The 23,603-nt window shown below is 38.1% G+C and overlaps 1 protein-coding gene across 3 annotated transcripts in view; it reads left to right on the forward strand.

Moving 5' to 3' along the window:
- Nucleotides 1-2,944: 2,944 nt before the first annotated feature.
- The window catches only part of CCDC90B (coiled-coil domain containing 90B), a 49,009-nt gene continuing 28,350 nt past the window's right edge, over nt 2,945-23,603 (forward strand). The window contains exons 1-3 of one of the 3 annotated variants that reach the window (XM_047879331.1): nt 2,945-3,447; nt 8,477-8,596; nt 11,009-11,112. In XM_047879331.1, the coding sequence (XP_047735287.1) occupies nt 3,348-3,447; nt 8,477-8,596; nt 11,009-11,112 (324 nt within the window). In that variant the 5' untranslated portion in view covers nt 2,945-3,347. The remainder of the gene's footprint in view (nt 3,448-8,476; nt 8,597-11,008; nt 11,113-23,603) is intronic. The other 2 variants (XM_047879330.1, XM_047879332.1) reach the window with 2 other exon arrangements.

The following is a 23,603-nucleotide window of genomic DNA, read 5'->3' on the forward strand; positions in this document are numbered from 1 at the left end:
GAAAGGCAGTGATTGTTAAGAACTGTGAAGGGTCTGAGATCTTACCCTATTTGCAAATAACAAGTTAGCCAGCCACAATTTCATGAATGCTGACGGAAGACACGAGACTCCTTGGCCAGAGACAGAATGTAATTACTTAAGGCATGGCCAGCGGCCTGAGCCTCGGCATATTACGCAGCTCCCCCAGCCCCCACTCCCATGGTGGTGACATACATAGGCCCAGGCGTGTGCCTGAGTGTGCACTACATCACAGAGAGGAACTCCGAGCAGAAAAACCCAAATCTTTTATAATAGGCAGTAAGCATGGGACGTTTTGCTCCAGAAGGACACTGAATTTCCCAAGGCTCCTCATTATACAAAATTCTTTAAAAAGAGAGTCCATAGCAAAAGGCAGGGAGGGCCTCTGTGTGCAAGACATGCAGAAATGTGAGAGACTCAGGGAGAATTACTTCCCAATATCGAGTAAAGTCAACAGGCATTATTAATAAAAGTAGCTCTTGCTTATTGGGTGTTTATATGCGCCAGGCACTGTGCTAATTATTTTACATGCATTACGTCTTTTATTCCTGCCAACAAACTTATGAGGAAATATTAACAAATCTATGTGAAAATATTTTTATAAATTAAGGCTTTCAGCATACAAATGGAAAGCAACAATGGAGAGTTTGGAAACACACACAGGTACATCAGGGAGGTCTCAGGGAGTGGTTAGATCTGTTAGCTGAATACTGTCTGGACTCTCGCTCTATCTGCTATTCCTGCTTCTACTTCTGTGCACTTCTCCTGTCAGAGTATGGCTGTCCCAGCTCCCAAATTCAACTGCTGTAGTGCCAACCAGCTTCAGAAGATGATTAAGAATTCCTGACTCGGCTTGCTCGTTCCATGAAAGAGAATGATTGGTGCAGCTTTGGTCACGTGACTAATCAAAACTTCATTTCTGTCGTGGAGTTTTACAGTAATGTAAATAATAACCAATAAATATTAATGTATAAAGAGGTGTAGCTTTTTTCATAATCATTACTTTAGGTAATTAAAAATATTGTGGTCCCACTTACTGGTCTTTATCCTCCAGTAGTCTGTAAGCTCCTCCAGAACAGTAATCATCATAACATTAGGCAGAATTACAGTCATATTGGATATATATATATATATACATGATGTGCATATATGTATACATATACATACATATATGTATATGTATAAATATACGCATGTATATATTTCATATATGTGTGTATATATAAAGAATTTTTTTAAATAATGATATCATACCGATGAGGTTTTGGGGTGATGGTGGGGGCTCGGGAGCTGGTGACCAAGAATTCTTTAAGACATCTTTGGTGCAAAAAAGTGATTTTATTAACGCACAGAACTACGTGGGTGCTGTGAAGAATGGCTGGTTTTACACTATGGAGTTGGGAAGGTAAAGTCAAAAGGGAGGCCTCCAGAGGGACTTTGATATGCTAAAGACGACTCCTAAGATACCCGAAAACTTGCCATTGTCAAGCTAAGATTGTTGTCCCTCTAGTAAGGCACTAACATTAAGACAGTAGGGGGTTCCTGGAGAAATATTATACTCTGTATTTGAGAATTTAATTTTACCTGCCATTTCCTTCTTGCCTTTGTTTCCCATATCAGTATGGAGGGGTGATGTTGGGGCTCCAGGAAACAGTCTACAGGCTTCTGGAGATTAGCAGAATAGATACGATTGCCTTTTTCTTGCAACTTACTAAGATATTTGTAAACTGATGGAGACCCATGGTCTGTATGACTGTGATCTCTATCAATTGGCCATTTGTTTTCTTTCCTTTCCTTTGTCCTTGGTCAGCCAGAAGTGCCTGAGGAATATCACACACATCCCACCTTGGGGGTGGGAAGGGGGATGCTAGCTTGCACTTTGTCCTTAGCCCGCCCCATGCTCCCTCATCTATAGTGACGCTCATAGAATATTCCATGATTCTATAATATTCCCATTTGTATAATAATTCCAATTATATGTCTGTATACTATTCCAATTTGGAACATTTGTGCAAGTTGCTGAATCACCTTGAATATTTAAATTATTTCTAAAGTTTTACTATTATAAATAACATTCCAGGGTTTTAATTCTTAAAAATCTTAGCTACAGTTACGGTTATTTCTTCTCAGAACAGATTGTTAGAAGTGAACCTCTGGCTATTCATTTTTATTAGAATTTCATATATATTATTAAATTGCTTTCTAAAGGTACTAACTTACATTCTTGCCAGCAGTGTAAGTGACCCGATGTAATTGCATATTTGCTGGCATCAATAATTTTTTTTAATTTTAATCAGTAAAACTGGTATATCTTTATGTTTGCTTTTTCATTTAGCTGGTGAGATTAAACTGAGTTTTGTTTTGTTTTTCAATTTTTAAATAACCATTTATATTCCCTCTCCATAAATTGCCTGTTAAAGCCCTTGCTGGCAGGAATCAAGTGCTGTTCTTTAATGTGCCTCAGTGCTTACAATGGTGCTTGTTATGCAACTGATGCTGACAAAGCTTTGAAAACAAATAGCTAGAAAAATCTTAGAGTAACTGTTTACATCCTTGTGAGAATAATTAAGCCACTAAAACCCAACCATTGTGTACCACTTTAGAATTTACGAAGAACATATCAACATATTTGAACCCCAGAATTACTGTGTGTTGTTATTTTTAACATTTTTTCCGTGTGGAACAAAGTCTGAGGTAACAGGTCTCAGAGGGTAAGTGATGAAAAGCAGCACCGCTCTGGAAACGGAGAAATTGTTTCCCTCAAGACCGGAACTAAACTAACTGCAGTTCGTCCTCCTGTACACAAGAGGGCAAAGGAGTAGGCCATGAAGCAGCAAGAATGAGCACCTCGCTGGACTACGTTTCCCAGGTTTCCGCGCGATTCCCCGGAATACTCAGCGGATGAGGATTTCAGGTCCCAGGTTGCTGGGCGGTAGGGTGTTACGCAATCTCACACTCAGGGGCCTAATGGCCTCTGGGTTTTCCCGGGGGACTTCCGCTGTCGAGCTGTACCTCATTGCTAGGAAACGGGCGCCAGAAGGTTCTCAGACAAGGTCCCGCTTTCTTAGAGTGGTAACGTCGTGCGCCGGTTGGGAAAGGGCGGTGGAAGGAGCGGAGCCTCTGTGAACCATGCTCGCGAACTGTGGGTCCGTCTGTAAAGAGGCCCGTCTTAACGGTACCGAGGTTAGAATCTGCGCTGGGAAGGACTTTTGCTGCAGGCCGAAAACTACACTTCCCAGAATCCTCGTGGTGCCAGAACTACGTTGCCCGAAAGCCTGAGCGTGATTCAGCCAGCCTCTCACTTCCACCCGCCAGCCTGAAAACAGGAAATGTGGAGTCGCAGTGTTTGGCGGCTCCTGTGCCCTGACGGCCGTGCCGGCCGCCGGGTTTCCATCCTCGGCGGGCGTTTCTCGCCGGCCCTGCGGAGAGGTGAGACGAAACGGCTTGGTGTCGATGCCTGCGTGCTATTTGGGGATATTGCGGGTGGTTCGTGCCTGCTCCGGCGAGCGGTAGACAAGAGTGCCACGCCCCTCCCAGTCCCTGGTGCTGGTGACCCCGCCGCTGCATCTCGCCGGCTTAGATTGGGGCGGGAGGGGCTAGGACTGAGTAGAGAACCGCTTCTTCTCTTTTGAGAGCGAGCCCGTGAAAGCCTGGGGCTCCCACCTGGCTCCACCACTAGAGTCCCTCGGGCTTTTCTTTCTCAGCGCTTGGTTCCTTTTTATTATCAAATGAGGCTGGCAATCCCCGCCCTCTCCGAGGTCTGTCTGGAGTAATCTGTGTTCTGAGAGTTCTGGTTTCTTTCGTTGTTTGTTCAGACTTAAGCTGTTACTTGGGTGCTGTCTCAGACCCAGGTTTTTGGTAGACACAGCATGCATTTCAGGTCAGGCCAGCTGTACTTCGCTGTTATTTCCAGTACTCGGCAATCACATTGTAGCCTTTCAAAGTAAAACAAAACGTGAATACTGGAACCTGCAAGTGTTGAACTTGTTAGCACCCCTGTTAGCATTGTGTCCTAAAGGACAACCTGACTTGAGAGGTTGAAAGATGATTCCAGAGTCTCCCCGCACTCTTAAAAAACTCTTTAAGGTTGTCCGCGGAATGGGCACTTGGGACTAACCTTAGCATTCTCTGTTCCCCTTCTTAAATCTTCAGTGCCATGAGAAATGAGCCACCCTGTACCCACTATACTTTGTTCCATTTTGCTAATTGCTTCATTTTAGTCACACAGTAAGATTGCAGTGGTTGATCTTGGATCTGTGAGACCGCTGTTTAGCTGCCAGGGTCTGTCACAAGGTATTTGGTTATATATATATATATATATATATATATATATACACACACATATACATATATATACATATACATATATATATATATATATATACACACTAAATGTGTTTAGCATACATACACATTATGATGGACTAATTTGAAAACCTTGACCTTGACCCACAGAGGGATCTCCTTTATTATTCAGTTTCTTTTTTAAAGATGAATAAGAGAAGGCATGGGAGGGTGATGCAGTTTGTCTAAGTTTTAATAGTGCTGGATTCCTAGGTCATTACTACTTCCCAAACTAGGCAGAACAGAAATCCTGGGGGTACTTTTTAAAAATACATAATTTTAAGTCCCACTCCAGAATAACTGAGTCAATCTTCAGGGGTGGAGCCCAGGGATCTCTGTGTTACTTAATTCTGGTAATTCTGATGTAGCTAGCAAAGCACATGTCATCTGACCAGCATATAGAAATAATGTATTAGTAACCAGCTGTGTCACTGAAGTGTTGCAACTCTGAATGTTAGTAAGTTAATATAAAACTTGTAGCTTAGGTTTAATGAGACATCATTTTACTTGTATTATCAAAAGTAAAATCTGGCCTTTTCTGGCGGTCTTGGTGCAAGGTAGGCCAGAGTGCTAATCCAAGATATACAACTTAGTAGCTTTGTGATGCTGGTTAAGTCTTTAAACTGTGAATTTTTTCTCAGTCTTAAGAAAACTACAAGATAGATATGAAAGAATCGGAAGAAATAAGAATGAAAGGAAGGGCTTGGGGTTTTGTACAATTGCATACGTTTTGGGAACTTTTAAGGTATTAAGGACCTGTTATCCCACCCTGAGCTAAGAACAGTGATTCTGGTTATTTGTCTCCTCTACCTATTAATGTGCTTTCAAAGACTTACTCTTAAAAGTGCTTATGAGTTGAAGTACTTGTGACACCCTACTATGGATATCAAATGGCTTTTCCATTTCCTTATTGCCTCTAAAGAAGAGTGCTCTCTAAAGTCCTACTGAAAAGGAGTGGGTCAGCACCCACCTCTTAGGATTGTGAAGACTTAACCAAAGATTACATGACTATTTGAGTACACCAAAGGAATGAATGGTCCACAGATGCTTCTGAATTCTGTGCCCTCCTCATCCCCATAGTAAATAGTGCCCAAGGTAGGAACAGCAAAGGTAATTCACACATTGGTGAATTTTGCTCATCCTGTTCCTCCTGCCTGGATAACTCCTCTTTAAGATTTACTATCATTAGTGTCTTTTCCAGATAGCCATTCTTAACCCTTTATTCTCATTGAGGGCCAAATGTCTCTTCCCTGTATTCCCTTATGGATATACCTTGATAGCACATGATTTAAAACCACAGCCTTTATCTTCATTGTACCCATAACACCTAGCACAGTTCCCTTTCAATGAGCAGCTTTCTACAGAACACTCAGAATTGTATTAGGCATTGGGGATTCAGTGATGAGCAATAACAGGTGTGGTTCTTGTTCACAGGGATTTCATAGTCTTATGCAGTGGTCAGCAAAGTTTTTCTGTAATGAGCCAGGTTACATTTTAGACATTGTGGGCAATACGGTCACTTGCGACTACTCTTGTCATGTTAACATGAAAGCCGCCGTTGATAATACGTAAATCAATGAGCATGGCTGGGTTGCAGCAAAGCTATTTAGAAAAACAGGTGGTGGTGGTGACCTGCAGGCTGTAGTTTGCTGATGTGATTCCTGACCTAGTGGGAAAGGTAAGCAGTTAACAGTCATATAAATGTGTAATTCATGAGGTGTGGCAAAACAGTGTTCTAGGATCCTGTGAACAAGCAACACCTGACGTAAAAGAGTCTGGGCAGGCTTTCTGGAGGAGGAGACATTCAAACTGAACTCAGAAGGATAAACATGAGCAGGCAAAGAAAAGGAGAGCTTTCTTAAGTTATTCAGAGAATTAAAGAGTTAAAAGAATCCTTAAGAGCAGAGAGCCAAAGAGGGGAGACAGGAGACTGCAGCTGCACCCTGCAGATTGTGGCTGTGTTAGGTATTTGGGGTCTCTCCCATATTCAGTAGGAAGCTGCCTTTTGTGAAAGGCATTCAAATGTTTGTTGACTGAAATCAGAGGAATTGTGCACTAACCTGCCTAGCTCTGAGACCATAACATCTCAGGCAGTTACTTAGCACTTCTGAGCCTGTTTTCCTCATCCATAACATGAGAATTTTAAGGATAAGTATTAGCTGTGAAAGCAGTATCATGTCATATAAATATTACCCTCTCTCCTCCCCCACCAAGTAAACCTTGAATAAAATACTAAACTTCTAATCAAGGAGAGATAACTTCAGGTACTAATCAATCCTAATACAATTGTTACTGGAAATATTGCTGAAACCTGCCCCTCTTTTTCCTCCAATTTTTTCTTTTCCTCCTCAGGTCTAATATTGACACACAGGCACATTGCTGAACTCTTCTAGATGGCACTCAAAGCCAAAAAGATTGCTGACTGCTGTGCTAATATGTGTGTGTATGTATTCAAAATCGATCCACTTTTACATCTGATTCCCATTATCTCTAAACAATTTATCTGAGTATTTAAATAAATTGATCTAAAGGACTGGCCATCACTTTTTCATCATTTGAATTTAGAGTTTATATTTAGATACTGTTTTTAAACCTATCTTTCCTGCCCACTTACTAGTCCACAAAGTCAGCAAAGACATCAGTTATGTCTGGTTTTCTCATCATCCTCTGTACCTGGTGCTCAAGTGTCTGTTGGCTGGAAGGATATTGCTGGAAGGATATAGGAAAGAATTGCATTTTCCCTACAGTACCTACCAGAAAAGCAATACTTGAGGTTGCAGCTGTGTCTTTTTTTTTTTTAATTTTTTTTTCAACGTTTATTTATTTTTGGGACAGAGAGAGACAGAGCATGAATGGGGGAGGGGCAGAGAGAGAGGGAGACACAGAATCGGAAACAGGCTCCAGGCTCTGAGCCATCAGCCCAGAGCCTGACGCGGGGCTCGAACTCACGGACCGCGAGATCGTGACCTGGCTGAAGTCGGACGCTTAACCGACTGCACCACCCAGGCGCCCCCAGCTGTGTCTTTTTAAGTACCTACGTATATTAAGTGGTTTGGGATAAAAAACAGAGACAGCATAGGGTGACAGAGCCTGAGCTTTGGAGTCAGAAGACCTGAGTCTGAATTCACTAATGACTCTGTGACTGGAGGTAAAATGCTTTACCTTAGGTTCACTTACCTTATCTAAAATGGATAATGCCACCTTGCCTTTGTAGTATATAAAACATCTAGTACAGTACCTTGTGTTCAATTAATAATTATACTAATTAGCTGTTATTTTACTTAATATATAGTAATAGTAATGAAGTTGAATGTAAACAGAGTTCTTGCTGAAAGAGAATACTTTTTAATGAAATTCACCAGCAATATATGGAAAAGGACCATACTGTGTCTAGGTTAAAAATTGGGAATTTATTGAAATGGTACATTTATTTCAAAGATAAGAAATTTGCTAGGGCTTTTGTGTTGCCTCTAGTAAATACTCCAGGATTTAAAATCAGATTCATTGATTGAGTCAACAAAATATTGTGACCCAATTATTTGCCGAGTACCGTTCTAGGTACCAAAGATACAGTGATGAAAAACACAAAGTGTCCTAGAGCTTGTACTCTGGTTCAGATAGACGAACAAGACGAGTTCAGATTAGAACTGAGGACTGTGATGGAAATAAGCTGGATATGTAGGAGAGTGGGAGTTCAAAAAGCTACTTTATGTGAGGATGTAGGTATAAATAATTATCATAGCTCTGTGAAAGACATCTTAGTACCTAGGAGAGTTGGATGGTTTCCACTCTTCCAGTAATGAGAGACATGACAGTGATATCCAAAGCTTTTGATGTATATTACAACTTTTTACTGACTCTTAACAAATAAAATATCATACTGAAAGAAGGAAAGGAAGCATTTATTGAATGTTTGCCGTGTACAGAGTACTTTTAGACACTTTTCAGATAAAAGAGTCCAAGGCTCAGAGGAACCTGTTTTCTTGAAATTACAGAATTCCTAAGCAGAAGAGCTAGAACTGTATTGTAAATAGATGAGAGAAATGCTTGAGAAGCTAAAGTGGCACACTTGTGTTAGTTCCTACAAGGAAAAAACCCTGTCTTCTCTTTTCAGACTTTTTCACCACCACAACCAAGGAAGGATATGATATGAGGCGAGTGGACCTAACTCCTTTAGAACAAAGGAAATTAACGTTTGATACCCATGCACTGGTTCAGGATTTGGAAACTCATGGTAAGAAACGGATAACTCTTGAAAGAATTTAACAACAGTCATAGTAAATTACCTAGTCAAGACAGTATAATTATTATGGACAATTAAGAATCCGTTGAAATACAAGTGCTATCCATACAGTGGAATATTTTACAGTCATGAAAATGGTATTGCTTGAAGAATATTTACTGATAATGAGAAATACTCAAGATAGAGAACTAACACATAACATTACATATGCAGTATGATTTCAATTATGTAGAAAAAAACTGCAGAGTTTCTAGGCTGATACTAAAGTTCATGTGTAAGTACAAGGACTGCTTAGGAATAGCAAAAAAGAAAAAGGAACAAGCACAAAAAATAACCAGTTGTCAAAACAATTTAAATTGTGTGATAATACAGGAATAGAAAAGTTGATAAATGGGGCACCTAGGTGACTCAGTCAGTTAAGTGTCCAGCTTCAGCTCAGGTCATGATCTCACAGTTCATGAGTTCGAGCCCCATGTCAGGCTCACTGCTGTCAGCACAGAGCCTGCTTTGGATCATCTGTCCCCCTCTCTCTCTGCCCCTTCCCTGTTCATGCACATGCTGTCACTCTCTCTCTCAAAAATACACTGTAAAAAATAAAAAATAAGAAAAGTTGATGAATAAAATAGAGTTGTATTCAGATAGGTAAACATAGATATTTTTAGCTAACAATAAGGCATTACAAATTAGGGAAAGGAAGAGTTATTTAATAAATTGATAAGATACATGACTAGCCATTTGAAAAAATAAATTCCAGGTTGATTAAAAGTCAAATGTATGGGTTACCTGTGTGGCTCAGTCAGTTGAGCATCTGACTTCGGCTCGGGTCATGATCTCGCAGTCCATGAGTTGGAGCCCCATGTCGGGCTGTGTGCTGACAGCTCAGAGCCTGGAGCTTGCTTTGGATTCTGTGTCTCCCTTTCTCTCCGTCCCTCCCCACTCATGCTCTCGCTCTCTCTCTCTCTCTCTCTCTCTCTCTCTCTCTCTCGCTGTCTCTCTGTCAAAAATAAATAAACATTAAAAAAAAAAGTCAAATGTAAAAATATGAGGGAAAAGTTAAAAAAAAAATGCTAGAATACTTTAAGACTTTTAGATTGAGGAAACAAGACATAAAACTCAAAAGCAGTGAACTAAAGACTGACGTGTGACTACTGAAATATTTAAATCTGTATATCAAAGGGTGTCATCTGTAAAGTTAGAAATATTAGGAATAGACATAATAATGAGCCTATTGCTTTAATACACAAAATTCATATGAACCAATAAGGAAATGTTCAGTATCTTATAGGAAAATGGGTAAAGGCCATAAATAGCACACAGAAAAATATAAATAGGCAATAAATATATGTAAGGTGCTTAACTAAGGAAATGCAGATTTTAAGTATAAATAACAATGCTATGCCATTTCATTTTTTTTTTTTTTTTAAACGTGTATTCATTTTTGAGACAGAGGGAGACAGAGCATGAACAGGGGAGGGGCAGAGAGAGAGGGAGACACAGAATCTGAAACAGGCTCCAGGCTCTGAGCGGTCAGCACAGAGCCTGATGCGGGGCTCGAACCCACGGACCGCGGGATCGTGACCTGAGCCGAAGTCGGCCACTTAACCGACTGAGCCACCCAGGCGCCCCTGCCATTTCATTTTTTAATGCCAATTATAAACTGAAAAAAAAAACTAGCAGTATCCAGTGTTGATATAAATATGGGGAAATGGATCAGTGGGAATTAAAATTGCAGAATGCTTTTAGAGAGTAATTTAGCATAATCTGAAATTTTTTATTGTAACCATTTTTTAAAAAGTAAAAAATTTAAGGGTGCCTGCGTGACTCAGTCGGTTAAGCCTCTGACTTTGGATCAGGTCATGATCTAACGGTTTGTGAGTTTGAGCCCCACGTTGGGCTCTGTGCTGACACTTCAGAGCCTGGAGCCTGCTTCAGATTTCTCTCTCTCTCTCTCTCTCTCTCTCTCTCTCTCTCTCTCTCTCTGCCCCTTCCCCACTCATGCTCTATCTCTCCCTCTTTCAAAAATAAACAAATATTTTTTTAAAAAGTAAACAATTTAAATGATGAGGAAAGTTATTCTAGCTGTCTATGTTGATATGGATATCATTTTTTAAAAATATAAACATACGTTGGGCGCCTTGGTGGCTCAGTCGGTACACGTCCCACTTCGGCTCAGGTTGTGATCTCGCAGTCTGTGAGTTGGAGCCTCACGTCGGGCTCTGTGCTGATGGCTCTGTGCTGACGGCTCCGAGCCTGGAGCCTGTTTTAGATTCTGTGTCTCCCTCTCTCTCTGACCCTCCCCTGTTCATGCTCTGTCTCTCTCTCTCAAAAATAAATAAACGTTAAAAAAAATTAAAAAAAAAAAAAATATATATATATATACACATATGTATTTGCTCTCTACAGGATTTGACAAAGCACAAGCAGAAACAATTGTATCAGCATTAACCACTTTATCAAATGTCAGCCTGGATAGTATCTATAAGGAGATGGTCACTCGAGCTCAACAGGTAATATTTTCATTATTATCAAGTGTGACCATTTCATTAGACAATCTTTTTCATATGGCATCTCTGTCAACCCACCCACCTGCCAAACATACCTGCATCTTTCTCTCTACAAAGGGACCAAAGAACAAAAGCAAAACTCTTCAGTAAAGTTAGTATCTAAAGAGATTGAGGAGTTAGAAGAGTCATAATAAAATTATGGTCACACAGAGAATGAAATTTTGTCAAAGCTTTCGTTGTGTGAGATAATTATATATTATTTGAATTATTTGAGGTGGTGGTAGGTGATAAGTGAAACAACTTCTTCCCCACAGAATACCTACCACAGTAGAAAAGCTAACCTATTAGATAAAAACATTTAACTGCAGTCAGGTGTATGTTCTGGTTAACTTTCACAAACGGAAGAGACTTAATTAAACATGGCTGGAAAGGATTTCATTAAGATGCTTTAAATTTGGATACACAAATTCTTAAAGTCAGATAATGCCGTTTACTAAGAACTTACAGTGAGAGATGCACAGGGCTGTGGATTTCTCATGTATTATCTTATGTAATCCCTCTAACAACCTTGCAAAGTAGATAGAATTATTCTACTTTGCCACTGAGGAGAGAATCAGATTAATTTTTTACAGTTGTCATTGTGGTGCTGTGGAGAAAAAGAATAATTGTATATAAAACATAGAATAAGCTAAATGAGCTTGACTGTGGAATATAATTGATAAAACTCATAATCGTGAATTAATCACTATGATTAAAAATGTTTACTTTCTGTAATTTTATACACACACACACACACACACACATGTGTATTTTCTTTCCCTTGGACTTGACAAATACTTCATTTTTACTTAGGAATTAAGATTTTCCTTCTTTTTTTATTCCTCCTCTCCCAAGTGATGCACTGTTAATACAACGTTGCATTAGTTTCTAATGTACAAAGTAGTGATACACCAATTCTATACATTACTCAGTGCTCCCCCATGATATATGTAGTCACTATCTCTCACTATACAGTTTTTTTATAAGAGTCTGTTTCTTGGTTTGTGTCTCTCTTTTTTTACCTTTGCCTATTTGTTTCTTAAATTCCACATCTGAGTGAAATCATAAGGTATTTGTCTTTCTCTAACTATTTTACTTAGCATTGTAGTCTCTGCCTCCCTCCATGTTATTGCAAATGGCATGGTTTCATTCTTTTTTTTTGGCTGAATAATATTCTATTGTGTATATATACCACATCTATATCCATTCATCATTCGATGAGCACTTGAGCTGCTTCCATAATTTGACTATTGTATATAATACTGCAATAAACATAGAGGTGTATGCATCCCTTTGAGTAAGTGTTTTTGTTTGTTTTTTAATGTTTGTTTATTTTTGAGAGACAAAGTGTGAGCAGGGGAGGGGCAGAGAGAGGAAGACACAGTAGCCAAAGCAGGCTCTGGGCTCTGAGCTGTCAGCACAGAGCCTGATGTGGGGTCGAACTCACAAACCATGAGACCGTGATCTGAGCCAAAGTTGGATGCTTAACCAGCTGAGCCACCCAGGTGCCCCTTGAATAAGTGTTTTTGTATCTTTTGAGTTAAATACCCAATAGTGCAATTACTAGATTATAGGCTATTTTTCATTTTTTGAGGACCCTCCCTACTGTTTTTTATAGTGGCTACACCAGTTTGCATTCCCACCAACAGTGCAGGAGAGTTCTTTTTCTCTATATCCTCACCAACGTGTGTTGTTTCTTCTGTTGTTGATTTTAGCCATTCTGACAAGTATGTGAGGCGAAATCTCATTGTAGTTTTAATTTGCATTTCCCTAACAAGGACTGATGCTGATTCAGCATCTTTTCATGTGTCTGTTAGCCATCTGTATATCTACTTTGGAGAAATGTCTGTTCATGTCTTCTGCCCATTTTTTAATTGGATTATTTGTTTTCTTGGTGTTGAGTTGTGTAAATTCTTTATATATTTTGGAAACTAAGCTGTTATCAGATGTGTCATTTGCAAGTATCTTCTCCCATTTCATAGGTTGCCTTTTAGTTTTGTTGATTGTTTCCTTTGTGCTGCAGAAGCTTTTTATTTTTATGTACTCCCAGTAGTTTTTTGTTTTTTTTTTTATTTCCCTTGCCTTGGAAGACATATCTAGAAAAATGTTGCTACTGCTAATGTCAGAGAAATTACTGCCTGTGCTCTCTTACAGGACTTTTCAGTTTCAGGTCTCATATTTATGTGGTTAACTCATTTTGAGTTTATTTTTGGTATGGTGTAGGAAAGTGGTCCACTTTCTTTATTTTGCAAGTAGCTTTCCGGTTTTCCCAGCACCATTTGTTGAAGAGGCTGTCTTTTTCCCATTGCATATTCTTTTCCTCTTGTGTGAAAGATTAATTGACCATATAATTGTGGGTTTATTTCTGGGCTTTCTATTCTGTTCTATTTTGGGGACAATACCATACTGCTTTGATTACTACAGCTTTGTAATATAACTTGAAGTCCAGAATTGTGATACCTCCAGTTCTGTTTTTCTTTTTCAAAACTGCTATGACCATTCGAGGTCTTTTGTCATTCCATACAAATTTTAAGGTGGTTTGTTCTAGTTCTGTGAAAAATGCTGTTGGTATTTTGATAGGGTTACATTAAATCTGTAGATTGCTTTGGGTAGTATAGACATTTTAACAGTATTTGTTCTTCCAGTCCATTAGCATGGAATATCTTTGCATTTCTTAGTGTTGTCTTCAGTTTCTTTTATCATTGTTTTGGAGTTTTCATAGTACAGGTCTTTTACCTTCTTGATTAAAGTTATTTCTAGGTATTTTATTATATTTGGTGCAATTGTAAGTGGGATTATTAATTTCTCTTTCTACTGTTTCATTATTAGTGTATAGAGTGCAACAGATTTCTATACATTGATTTTGTATCCTATAATTTTACTGAATTCATTTATCAGTTCTAGTGGGTTTTGGTGGAATCTTTAGGGTTTTCTATATATAGTATCATGTCATGTACAAATAGGGAAAGTTTTCCTTCTACCTTACTGATTTGGATGCCTTTTATTTCTTTTTGTTGTCTGATTGCTGTGATTAGAGCTTCCAGTACTGTGTTGAATAAAACTGGTGAGAGTAGACATTCTTGTCTTGTTCCTGACCTTTGGGGAAGAGCTCTCAATTTTTCTCCATTGTGTATGAAGTTGGCTGTGGGTTTGTCATAAAGGCCCTTATTATGTTCTCTCTAAACCTATTTTGTTGGGGCACCTGGGTGGCTCAGTCGGGTAAGCATCCAACTCATGATTTCAGGTAAGGTCATGATCCCACAGTTGTGAGATAGAGCCCCACGTCAGCAACAGAGCCCACTTAAGATTCTCTTTCCCTCTGCCTCTCCCCTGCTTGCACTCTCTAAACAAACAAACAAACCTACTTTTTTGACGGTTTTTATCATGAATGGATGTTGTACCATCTTGAATGCTTTTTCTGCATCTATCAAAATGATCATATGGTCTTTATCCTTTTTTTTATTATTAATGTGATGTTTCATGTTGATTGATTTGCAAATATTGAACCAGCCTTGCATCCTGGGAATCAATCCCACTTGATTGTGGTCAGTGATATTTTTAATATATTGTTGGATTCAGTTTGCTAATATTTTTGTTGAGGGTTTTTCTATCTATGTTCATCAGAGATACTGGCCTCTAGTTCTCTTTATTTATGATATCTTTATCTAGTTTTAGTTATCAGTGTAATGCTAGCCTCCTAGAATGAATCTGGAAGTTTTCCTCCCTCTTCTGTTTTTTGGAATAGTTTAAGAAGAGTAGATATTAATTCTCCTTTAAATGTTTGGTAGAATTCACCTGTGAAGCCATCTGGTGCTAGATTTTTCTTGAGAGTTTTTGCTTACTGATTCAATTTCATTACTGGTAATTGGTCTGTTCAGATTTTCTATTCCTGCTTCAGTTTTGGGTGATGATTTGTTTCTAGGAATTTATCCATTTGTTGTAGGTTGTCCAGTTTGTTGGCATATAATTTTTCACAATATTCTCTTACATTTGTTTGTATTTCTGTGAGTTAATTTTCTTCTTTCACTGGTGATTTTGTTTATTTCAGTCTTTTTATTTTAATGAGTCTGGCTAGAGGCTTATCAGTTTTGTTGATCTTTTCAAAGAACCAACTATTGGTTTCATTGATCTCTTTCATTGGGGTTTTTTGTTTTGTTTTGGTTTTTTTTGTTTGTTTTTTAGATTCTTTGTCATTTATTTCTGCTCTAAACTTTATTTCCTTCCTTCTGCTGGTTTTAGGTTTTGTTCTTTTTCTAGCTGCATTAGGTATGAGGTTATGTTGCTTATTTGAGATTTTTCTTGCTTTATGAGGTAGGTCTATATTGCTATAAACTACCTTCTTAACACCACTTTTCTACATCCCAAAGATTTTGGACCTTTGTGTTTTCATTTGCATTTGTTTCCATATAATTTTTTATTTCATCTTTGATTTCTAGGTTTATCAATTCATTGTTTAGTAGCATGTTATTTAACCTCTGTGTATTTGTGCTCTTTCCATATTTTTTTCTTGTGGTTGATTTCTAGTTTCGTGGCATTGTAGTCTGAAAAGATACATAGGATGACTTTGATTTTTTTTTTTAATTTGTTGAGACTTGTTGTGTGGCCTAATATGTGATCTCTTCTAGAAAATGTTCATGTGCACTTGAAAAGAATGTGTATTCTTCTGTTTTAAGGTTGAATGTTCTGAATATATCTGTTAAATCCATCTGGTCCACTATGTCATTCAAAGCCACTGTTTTCTTGTTGATTTTCTGTATGGATGATCTGACCATTGATGTAAGTGGGGTGAAGTGGGGTGTTAAAGTCCCTTACTGTTATTTTATTACTACTGATTAGTTCCTGTGTGTTTGTTGTTAACTGTTTTATGTATTTGGGTGCCACCATGTTGGGTCCATATTTACAGTTGTTATATTTTCTTGTTGGATAGTCCCTTTTATTACAATATTGTGTTCTTCTTTGTTTCTTATTACCATCTTTGTTTTAAATTCTATTTGGTCCAGTATAAATGTTGCTACTTCAGCATTCTTTTGATATCCTTTACATGGTAAATGTTTCTTTGTCCCTCACTTTCAATCTGCAGGTGTCTTTAGATCTGAAACAAGTCTTGTGTAGGCAACATATAAATGGGTCTTTTCTATCCACTTTGTCACCCCATATCTTTTGATTGGAGCATTTAGTTCATTTACATTTAAAGTAATTATTGATAAATATGTATTTATTGACATTTTGTTACTTTTCTGTGGTTGTTTTTTGTACTTTTTCTCTTATCTTCTTGTTCTCTTTCACAGTTTGCTGGCTTTCTTTAGTGGTAAAGTTGAACTCCCTTCTCTTTAGTCTTTACATATCTGTTACTGGTTTTGATTTCTTTGTATACCATTAGGTTTGCATATAACATCTCCATGTGAAGTTGATGGTCTCATAAGCTTGAACCCATTCTTTACACCCCCACCCACCCACATTTTATGTATTGATGTCCTATTTTGCATCCTTTTATTTTGTGATTTCCTTGACTGATTTTTACTGATACACTGATTTTCACTTCTTTTGTGTTTCCTGCTTTTTATACAGCCCTTCATTTAGTCCCCTTTAATAATTCTTGTAGGGCTGGGTTAGTGGTTATTCACTCCTTTAATTTTTCTTTTCTTTTCTTTTTTTTTTTTTTTTTTTTTTTTTTTTTGAGAAACCATGTCTCCTATTCTAAATGATTGCCTTGCTGGATAGAATATTCGTGGATGCAGACTTTTTTCTTTTCAGCACTTTGAACATATCATGCCACTCCCTTCTGGCCTGTAAAGTTTCTGCTGAAAAATGCACTGATAGCCTTATGGGGTTTCCTATTTATGTAACTGTCTTTTACTGTGTTTAAATTTTTTTTTTTAACTTTTTTAATTTTTTTGAGAGAGGGATCATGCACACATGAGCAAAGGAGAGGAACAGAGAGAGAGGGAGATAGAATCTCAATCTCCATACTCCATGCAGAGCCTGATGCAGGGCTCAGTCCCATAGCCCTGAGATCATGACCTGAGCTGAAATCAAGACTCAGACACTTAACTGAATGAACCACTCAGGCATCCCTAAAATTCTTTATCACTACTTTTTGTTGTTTTAATTACTATGTGTATTTTTGTGCACCTTCTTTGGTTAATATTGTTGGGGGTTCCTTGTGCCTCCTGGATCTGGATATCTGTTTCCTTCCCAGATTAGGGAAGTTTTGAACTATTATTTCTTAAGATAAATTTTCTGCCCCCTTTTCTCTGTTCTTCCTCTGGGATCCCTGTATTGTGAACATTAATTACACTTGTTGGAGTCACTGAAATCCCTAAGTCTGTTCTCATTTTGCATTTTTTTTTTTTTGTTTCTTATATTTGCTCAGCCTGATTACTCTCTCTTACTCTGTTTTCCAGGCCATGAATTCATTCTTCTAATTCCTCTAGCCTGCTATTTAGCCTGTCAAGTGTATTTTTGTTTTAAATTTATTGTTCTCTTCATCCCTGAGTGGCTCTTTTTTGTCTTTAAGGGTCTCACAGAATGTCCTCCACTCTTCTCAAATCCCATGAGTATCTTTATGGTCATTACTTTAAATTCTCTATCAGGCACATTATTTATCTCTGTTTTACTTAAGTCTCTTGCTGTGATTTTGTCCTTTTCTTTAATTTGGTTTGGTCTCTTCACTTTACCTAACTCTGTCTGTTTCTGTGTGTTAGGAAATTCAGCTACATCTGCTCTTGGAGTACTTGGTGGGATGCTCACTCTTAACAAGCTGGTTGGTCCTCTTTTATGCAGCTGCTGTGGGTACTGGAGTTGGCTTAAGGACATTCCACAAAGCACACGTGGGTGGGTGATGCAGTTTTAACAAGGTGTACACATCCCCCACAGGTGGTCGCAACACATTGTTGGCAAGGTTTGTGCTAGTCTTCTGGGGGAGAGGACCTTTAGCAGCTGGATTGAGGCAGGTTTAGCTGGAGAAGGTTGGGGTGGTGCAGTGTAAGCAAATTAGGCAGTGAATGCCCACAGGTGCTGGTTCCCACCAGTGGAAGGGTGATTGTGCTGGGGTTGGTGGAGGGAAATGGTACATGCCAGCTCCTTTTTCCCTGGAGATGTCCCTTAAGGAACTCTGAGATTACTAACTCTCCTTCTCAAATGCTCTCATTTTTCAAACTGCTGCCAGTTTTTTTATTGTGTGTGTTTAGGGTTTTTTTTTTTTTTTTTTTTTTAAACAAACTGATGCTTCTAAGCTGTATCTCCTGGGCTTTTTGGGGGCTATTTAAGTGTCTCTTTAAGTGTGGGACTCAGCGTTCTGCTGCTCTCAGGGATTTTTAAAGTTGTAGGCTTTAAGTCCTCCTGGTTAAGAAATCACCAAATCTAGCCCCTCTCGTTTTCAAAGCCAAATCCTGTGGAGATTCGTCTTCCCTGTGTAGGTTCCCTGATGTGATATTCTGTTTCTCACCCCTCTCTGCACCTCACAGCTCCCTTCCTCTGGCAGCCAGACCCATGGGGTTCAGCTCCCCACAATTTCTGTGCCTTTCTACCCTCTTTGATGTGGCTTCTTCTCTACAGTTACTTGTGGAGTTTGTTCTGCTAATCTTGGGTCATTTTCTGGGTTATTTGCATTGATGTGAGTGTCACCAAATTGCATTCATGGGACAAGGAAAATTTAAAGGCTGCCTATTCTGCCATCTTCCTCAAAAGTCCAAGCTATTGACATTTTTTATAATATTCTTAAATTAGATTTTTAACTTTACCTATAACCAGTGAATTAAAATTGTGGCTTAAGGAAGTTTTATGCTGGCAATACCATTTAATCCTACATTCAAAGTGCTAAATTTTGGTGTTTTTATGATTAGTGTGTGAAATTAACATCTCATTCCGTCATTGAGCCTAATCCAATTGTTGACCCCACCCCCACCCCAAAGATGTCATGAAAGATGGGTTTGAGGCTCAGGGCCTTGTACTTGATCACTGCAGAAAGACTATACTGTTAAGTACACTCAATCCAAAAATTCAGTTATATTCTGAATTCACATAAAAACTGAATTATAGGGTTTTTTGTTTTGTTTTGTTTTGTTTGGTGGAGTTTAGGGCTTAGGGTTCTATGTATAGTATCATGTCATCTGTAGACATTGAGCATTGTACTTCTTCCTTACCAATTTCTATGCCTTTTATTTCTTTTTCTTGCCTAATAGCTGTGGCTAGAACTTCTAGTACTATGTTGAATAAAATTGGTGAGAGCGGGCACCTTCATCTTGTTCCTGATATTAGAGGAAGAGCTCTCTGTTTTTCACTATTGAGTATGACATTAGCTGTCGGTTTCTCATATGTGGCTTTTATTATGTTGAGTTATATTCCCTCTGCACCCACTCTTTTGAGAGTGTTTACATGAATGGATGTTGTATTTTATCAAATACTTATTTTGCATCTATTAAGATGACCATATGGTTTTTACCCTTCCTATTGTTAATGTCATGTACCACACCAATTGGTTTATGAACACTGAACCATCCTTGCAGCCCTAGAATAAATCCAACTTGATGGTGGTAAATGATCCTTTTAATGTATTGTTCAGTTCAAAGTTTGGTAATATTTGTTGAGAATTTTGTATCTGTGTTTACCAGAGATGGGCCTGTAGTCTTTTTTTTTTTTTTTTTTTTTTGTAAAATCTGTTTGGTTTTGGTATCAGTGTAATGCCGGCCTCATAGAATGAATTTGGACGTTTTCTGTCATCTATTTTTTGGAATATTTTGAGAAGAGCTGTTAACTCTTCCTTAAATGTTTGGTAGAATTCACCTGTGAATTTGTCTAGTTCTGGACTTTTGTTCATTGGGAGGTTTTTTTTTGATTATGTGTTCAGTGTCATTACTAGTTCAGATTTTCTGTTTCTTCCTGGTTTAGTTTTGAAAGTTTGTATCAGTTTCTAGGAATTTATCTATTTCTTCTAGGTCGTCCACTTTGCTGGCATGTAACTTTCTGCAGTATTCTGTTATACATTTTTCTATTTCTGTGGTGTCAGTTGTTACTTCTGTTTCATCTGATTTTGTGTCCTTTATTTTATTCGCAATGAATCTGGATAAAAGCTTATCAGTTTTGTTTATCTTTTCATAGAATCAGTTTTTTGTTTCATTAATCTTTTTCTATTGTTTTTTAGTCTGTATTTCCTTTATTTCTACTCTCTTTATTATTTTCTTCCTTCTACCAACTTCGGGTTTATTTTGTTTTGTTTTGTTTTTTCTAGTTCCTTTAGGTATAGGGTGAGATTATTTGAAATTTTTCTTGTTTCTTGAGGTAGGCCTGTTTCACTATGCATCTCCTTAGAACTGTTTCACTGTGTCCCACAGATTTTGGAGTATTGTGTTTCATTTTCATTTGTCTCCATATATTTTTTTTTATTTCCTCTTTGATTTCTTCATTGAAGAAATTTGTTGTTTAGTAGCATTTTGTTAACCTCCCTCCCCCCACCCAACACCCTGCCAACAACCCTCTTTGTTCTCTATATGAGTCTCTTATGGTTTGTTCCCCCTACTTTTTAAAATCTTATTTCTGCTTCCCTTCCCCTATGTTCATCTCTTTTGTATTTTAAATTCCACATATGAGTGAAATCATAGAATATTTGTCTTTTTCTGACTCACTTATTTAACTTAGCATAATATATTCTAGTTCCATCCACATTGTTGCAAATGGCAAGATTTCATTTTTCTTGATCACCAAGTAATATTCCATTATGTATATAATTATATATATATATATATATATATATATATATATATACACACACACACCACATCTTTATCAATTTATCAGTCAATGGACATTTGGACTCTTTCCATAATTTAGCTATTGTCAATAGTGCTCCTATAAACACTGGGGTGCCTGTGCCCCTTCAAACCACCACTCCTGTCTCCTTTGGATAAATACCTAGTAGTACAATTGCTGGGTCTAGGGCTAGTTCTATTTTTAATTTTTTGAGGAACCTCTATACTATTTCCCAGAGTGACTGTACCACTTTGCATTCCTACCAGCAATGCAAAAAGGTTCCCCTTTCTAGGGGCGCCTGGGTGGCTCAGTCGGTTAAGCGTCCGACTTTGGCTCAGGTCATGATCTCATGGTCCGTGGGTTCGAGCCCCGTGTTGGGCTCTGTGCTGACAGCTCAGAGCCTGGAGCCTGTTTTGGATTCTGTGTCTCCCTCTTTCTCTGACCCTCCCTGTTCATGCTCTGTCTCTCTCTGTCTCAAAAATAAATAAATGTTAAAAAAAAAAAAAAGGAAAAAAAGGTTCCCCTTTCTCCACATCCTCGCCAACATCTGTTGTTGCCTGAGCTGTTAATTTTAGCCGTTCTGACGGGTATGAGGTGGTATCTCATTGTGGTTTTGATTTGTATTTCTCTGATGATGAGTGATGTTGAGCATCTTTTCATGTGTCTGTTAGCCATCTGGATGTCTTCCTTTGAAAAGTGTTCATGCCTCTTGCCCATCTCTTCACTGGATTATTTATTTTTGGGGTGTTGAGTTTGATAAGTTCTTTATAGATTTTGGATACTAGCCCTTTATCAGATGTGTCACTTGCACATGTCTTCTCCCATTCCATTGGTTGCTTTTTAGTTTTGCTTATTGTTTCCTTCACTGTGCAGAATCTTTTTATTTTGATGAGCTCCCAATAGTTCATTTTTGTTTTTGTTTACCTTTGCCTCTAGAGATAGGTCAAGTAAGAGGTTGCTGCAGCTGAGGTCAAAGAGGTTGTTGCCTGTTCTCTCCTCTAGGATTTTGATGGCTTCCTGTCTTATGTTTAGGTCTTTTCATCCATTTTGAGTTTATTTTTGTGTATGGTATAAGAGAGTGGTCCAGGTTCATTCTTCTACATGTCACTGTCCAGTTTTCCCAGCACCATTTGCTAAAGAGACTTTTTTCCATTGGATATTCTTCGCCGCTTTGTCAAAGATTAGTTGGCCATACGTTTGTGGGTCCATTTCTGGATTCTCTTTTCTGTTCCATTGATCTGTGGGTCTGTTCTTGTGCCAGTACTATACTGTCTTGATGATTACAGCTTTGTAATACAGCTTGATGTCTGCAATTGTGATGCCTCTAGCTTTGGTTTTCTTTTCCAGGATTGCTTTGGCTATTCGGGGTCTTTTCTGGTTCCATACAAATTTTAGGATTATTTTTTCTAGCTCTGTGAATAAGGCTGGTGTTACTTTGATAGGGATTGCATTGAATGTGTAGATTGCTTTGGGTAGTATAGACATTTTAACAATATTTGATTTTCCAATCCATGAGCATGGAATGTTTTTCCATTTCATAAGCTTTCTATAGTTTTCAGTGTATAGATCTTTCACTTTTTTGGTTAGGTGTCTTATGGTTCTTACTACAGTTGTAAATGGGATCAATTCCTCAATTTCTATTTCTGTTGTTTCATTATTGGTATATAGAAATACAACCTATTTCTGTTACTTTGCTGAATTCATGTATCAGTTTTACATGAGGCTGAGCATCTTTTCATATGTCTGTTAGTCATCTGGATGTCTTCCTTTGAAAAGTGTTCATGCCTTTTGCCCATCTCTTCACTGGATTATTTATTTTTGAAGTTTTTTGGTGGAGTCTTTCAGGTTTTCCACATAGAGTATTATGTCATCTGCGAAGAGCAAAAGTTTGACTTCCTCCTTGCTGAGTTGGATGCTTTTTATTTATTTGTGTTGTCTGATTGCTGAGGCCGGACTTCCAGCACTATGTTGGATAACAGTGGTGAGAGTGGACATCCTTGACGTGTTCCTGACTATAGAGGGAAAGCTCTTAGTTTTTTCCCATTGAGGATGATATTAGCAATGGGTCTTTTGTATATGGTGTTTATGATCTTGAGGTATGTTCCTTCTATCCCTACTTTCTTAAGGGTTTTAATCAAGAAAGGATGCTGTATTTTGTCAGATGCTTTTTCTGCATCTGTTGAGATCATGTGGTTCTTAACCTTTCTTGTATCAATGTGATGTATCATATTGATTCACGTGCAGATATTGAACCAGCCCTGCATCCCAGGAATGAATTCCACTTGATGGTGGTAAATAGTTCTTTTAATGTATTGTTAGATCTGGTTTGCTAGTATTTTGTTGAATTTTTGTATACATGTTCATCAGAGAAATTGGTCTGTATTTCTCCTTAGTGGGGTCTTTGTCTGGTTTTGGAATCAAGGTAAAACTGGCTTCATAGAATGATTTTGGAAGTTTTCCTTCCATTTGTATTTTTGGAACAGCTTCAAAAGAATAGGTGTTAACTCTTCTTTAAATGTTTGGTAGATTCCCCTGGGAAGCCATCTGGCCCTGGACTTCTGTTTGTTGGGAGATTTTTGATTGCTGATTCCATTTCTTTACTGGGTATGGATCTGTTAAAAAATTTTTGTTTCTTCCTGTTTCAGTTTTGGTAATTTATATGTTCTTAGGAATTTGTCCATTTCTTCCAGATTGCCCAATTTGTTGGC

The sequence above is a fragment of the Prionailurus viverrinus genome, chromosome D1 (genome assembly GCF_022837055.1).
Source record: "Prionailurus viverrinus isolate Anna chromosome D1, UM_Priviv_1.0, whole genome shotgun sequence".
In the NCBI taxonomy this organism is placed as follows: Eukaryota; Metazoa; Chordata; class Mammalia; order Carnivora; family Felidae; genus Prionailurus; species Prionailurus viverrinus.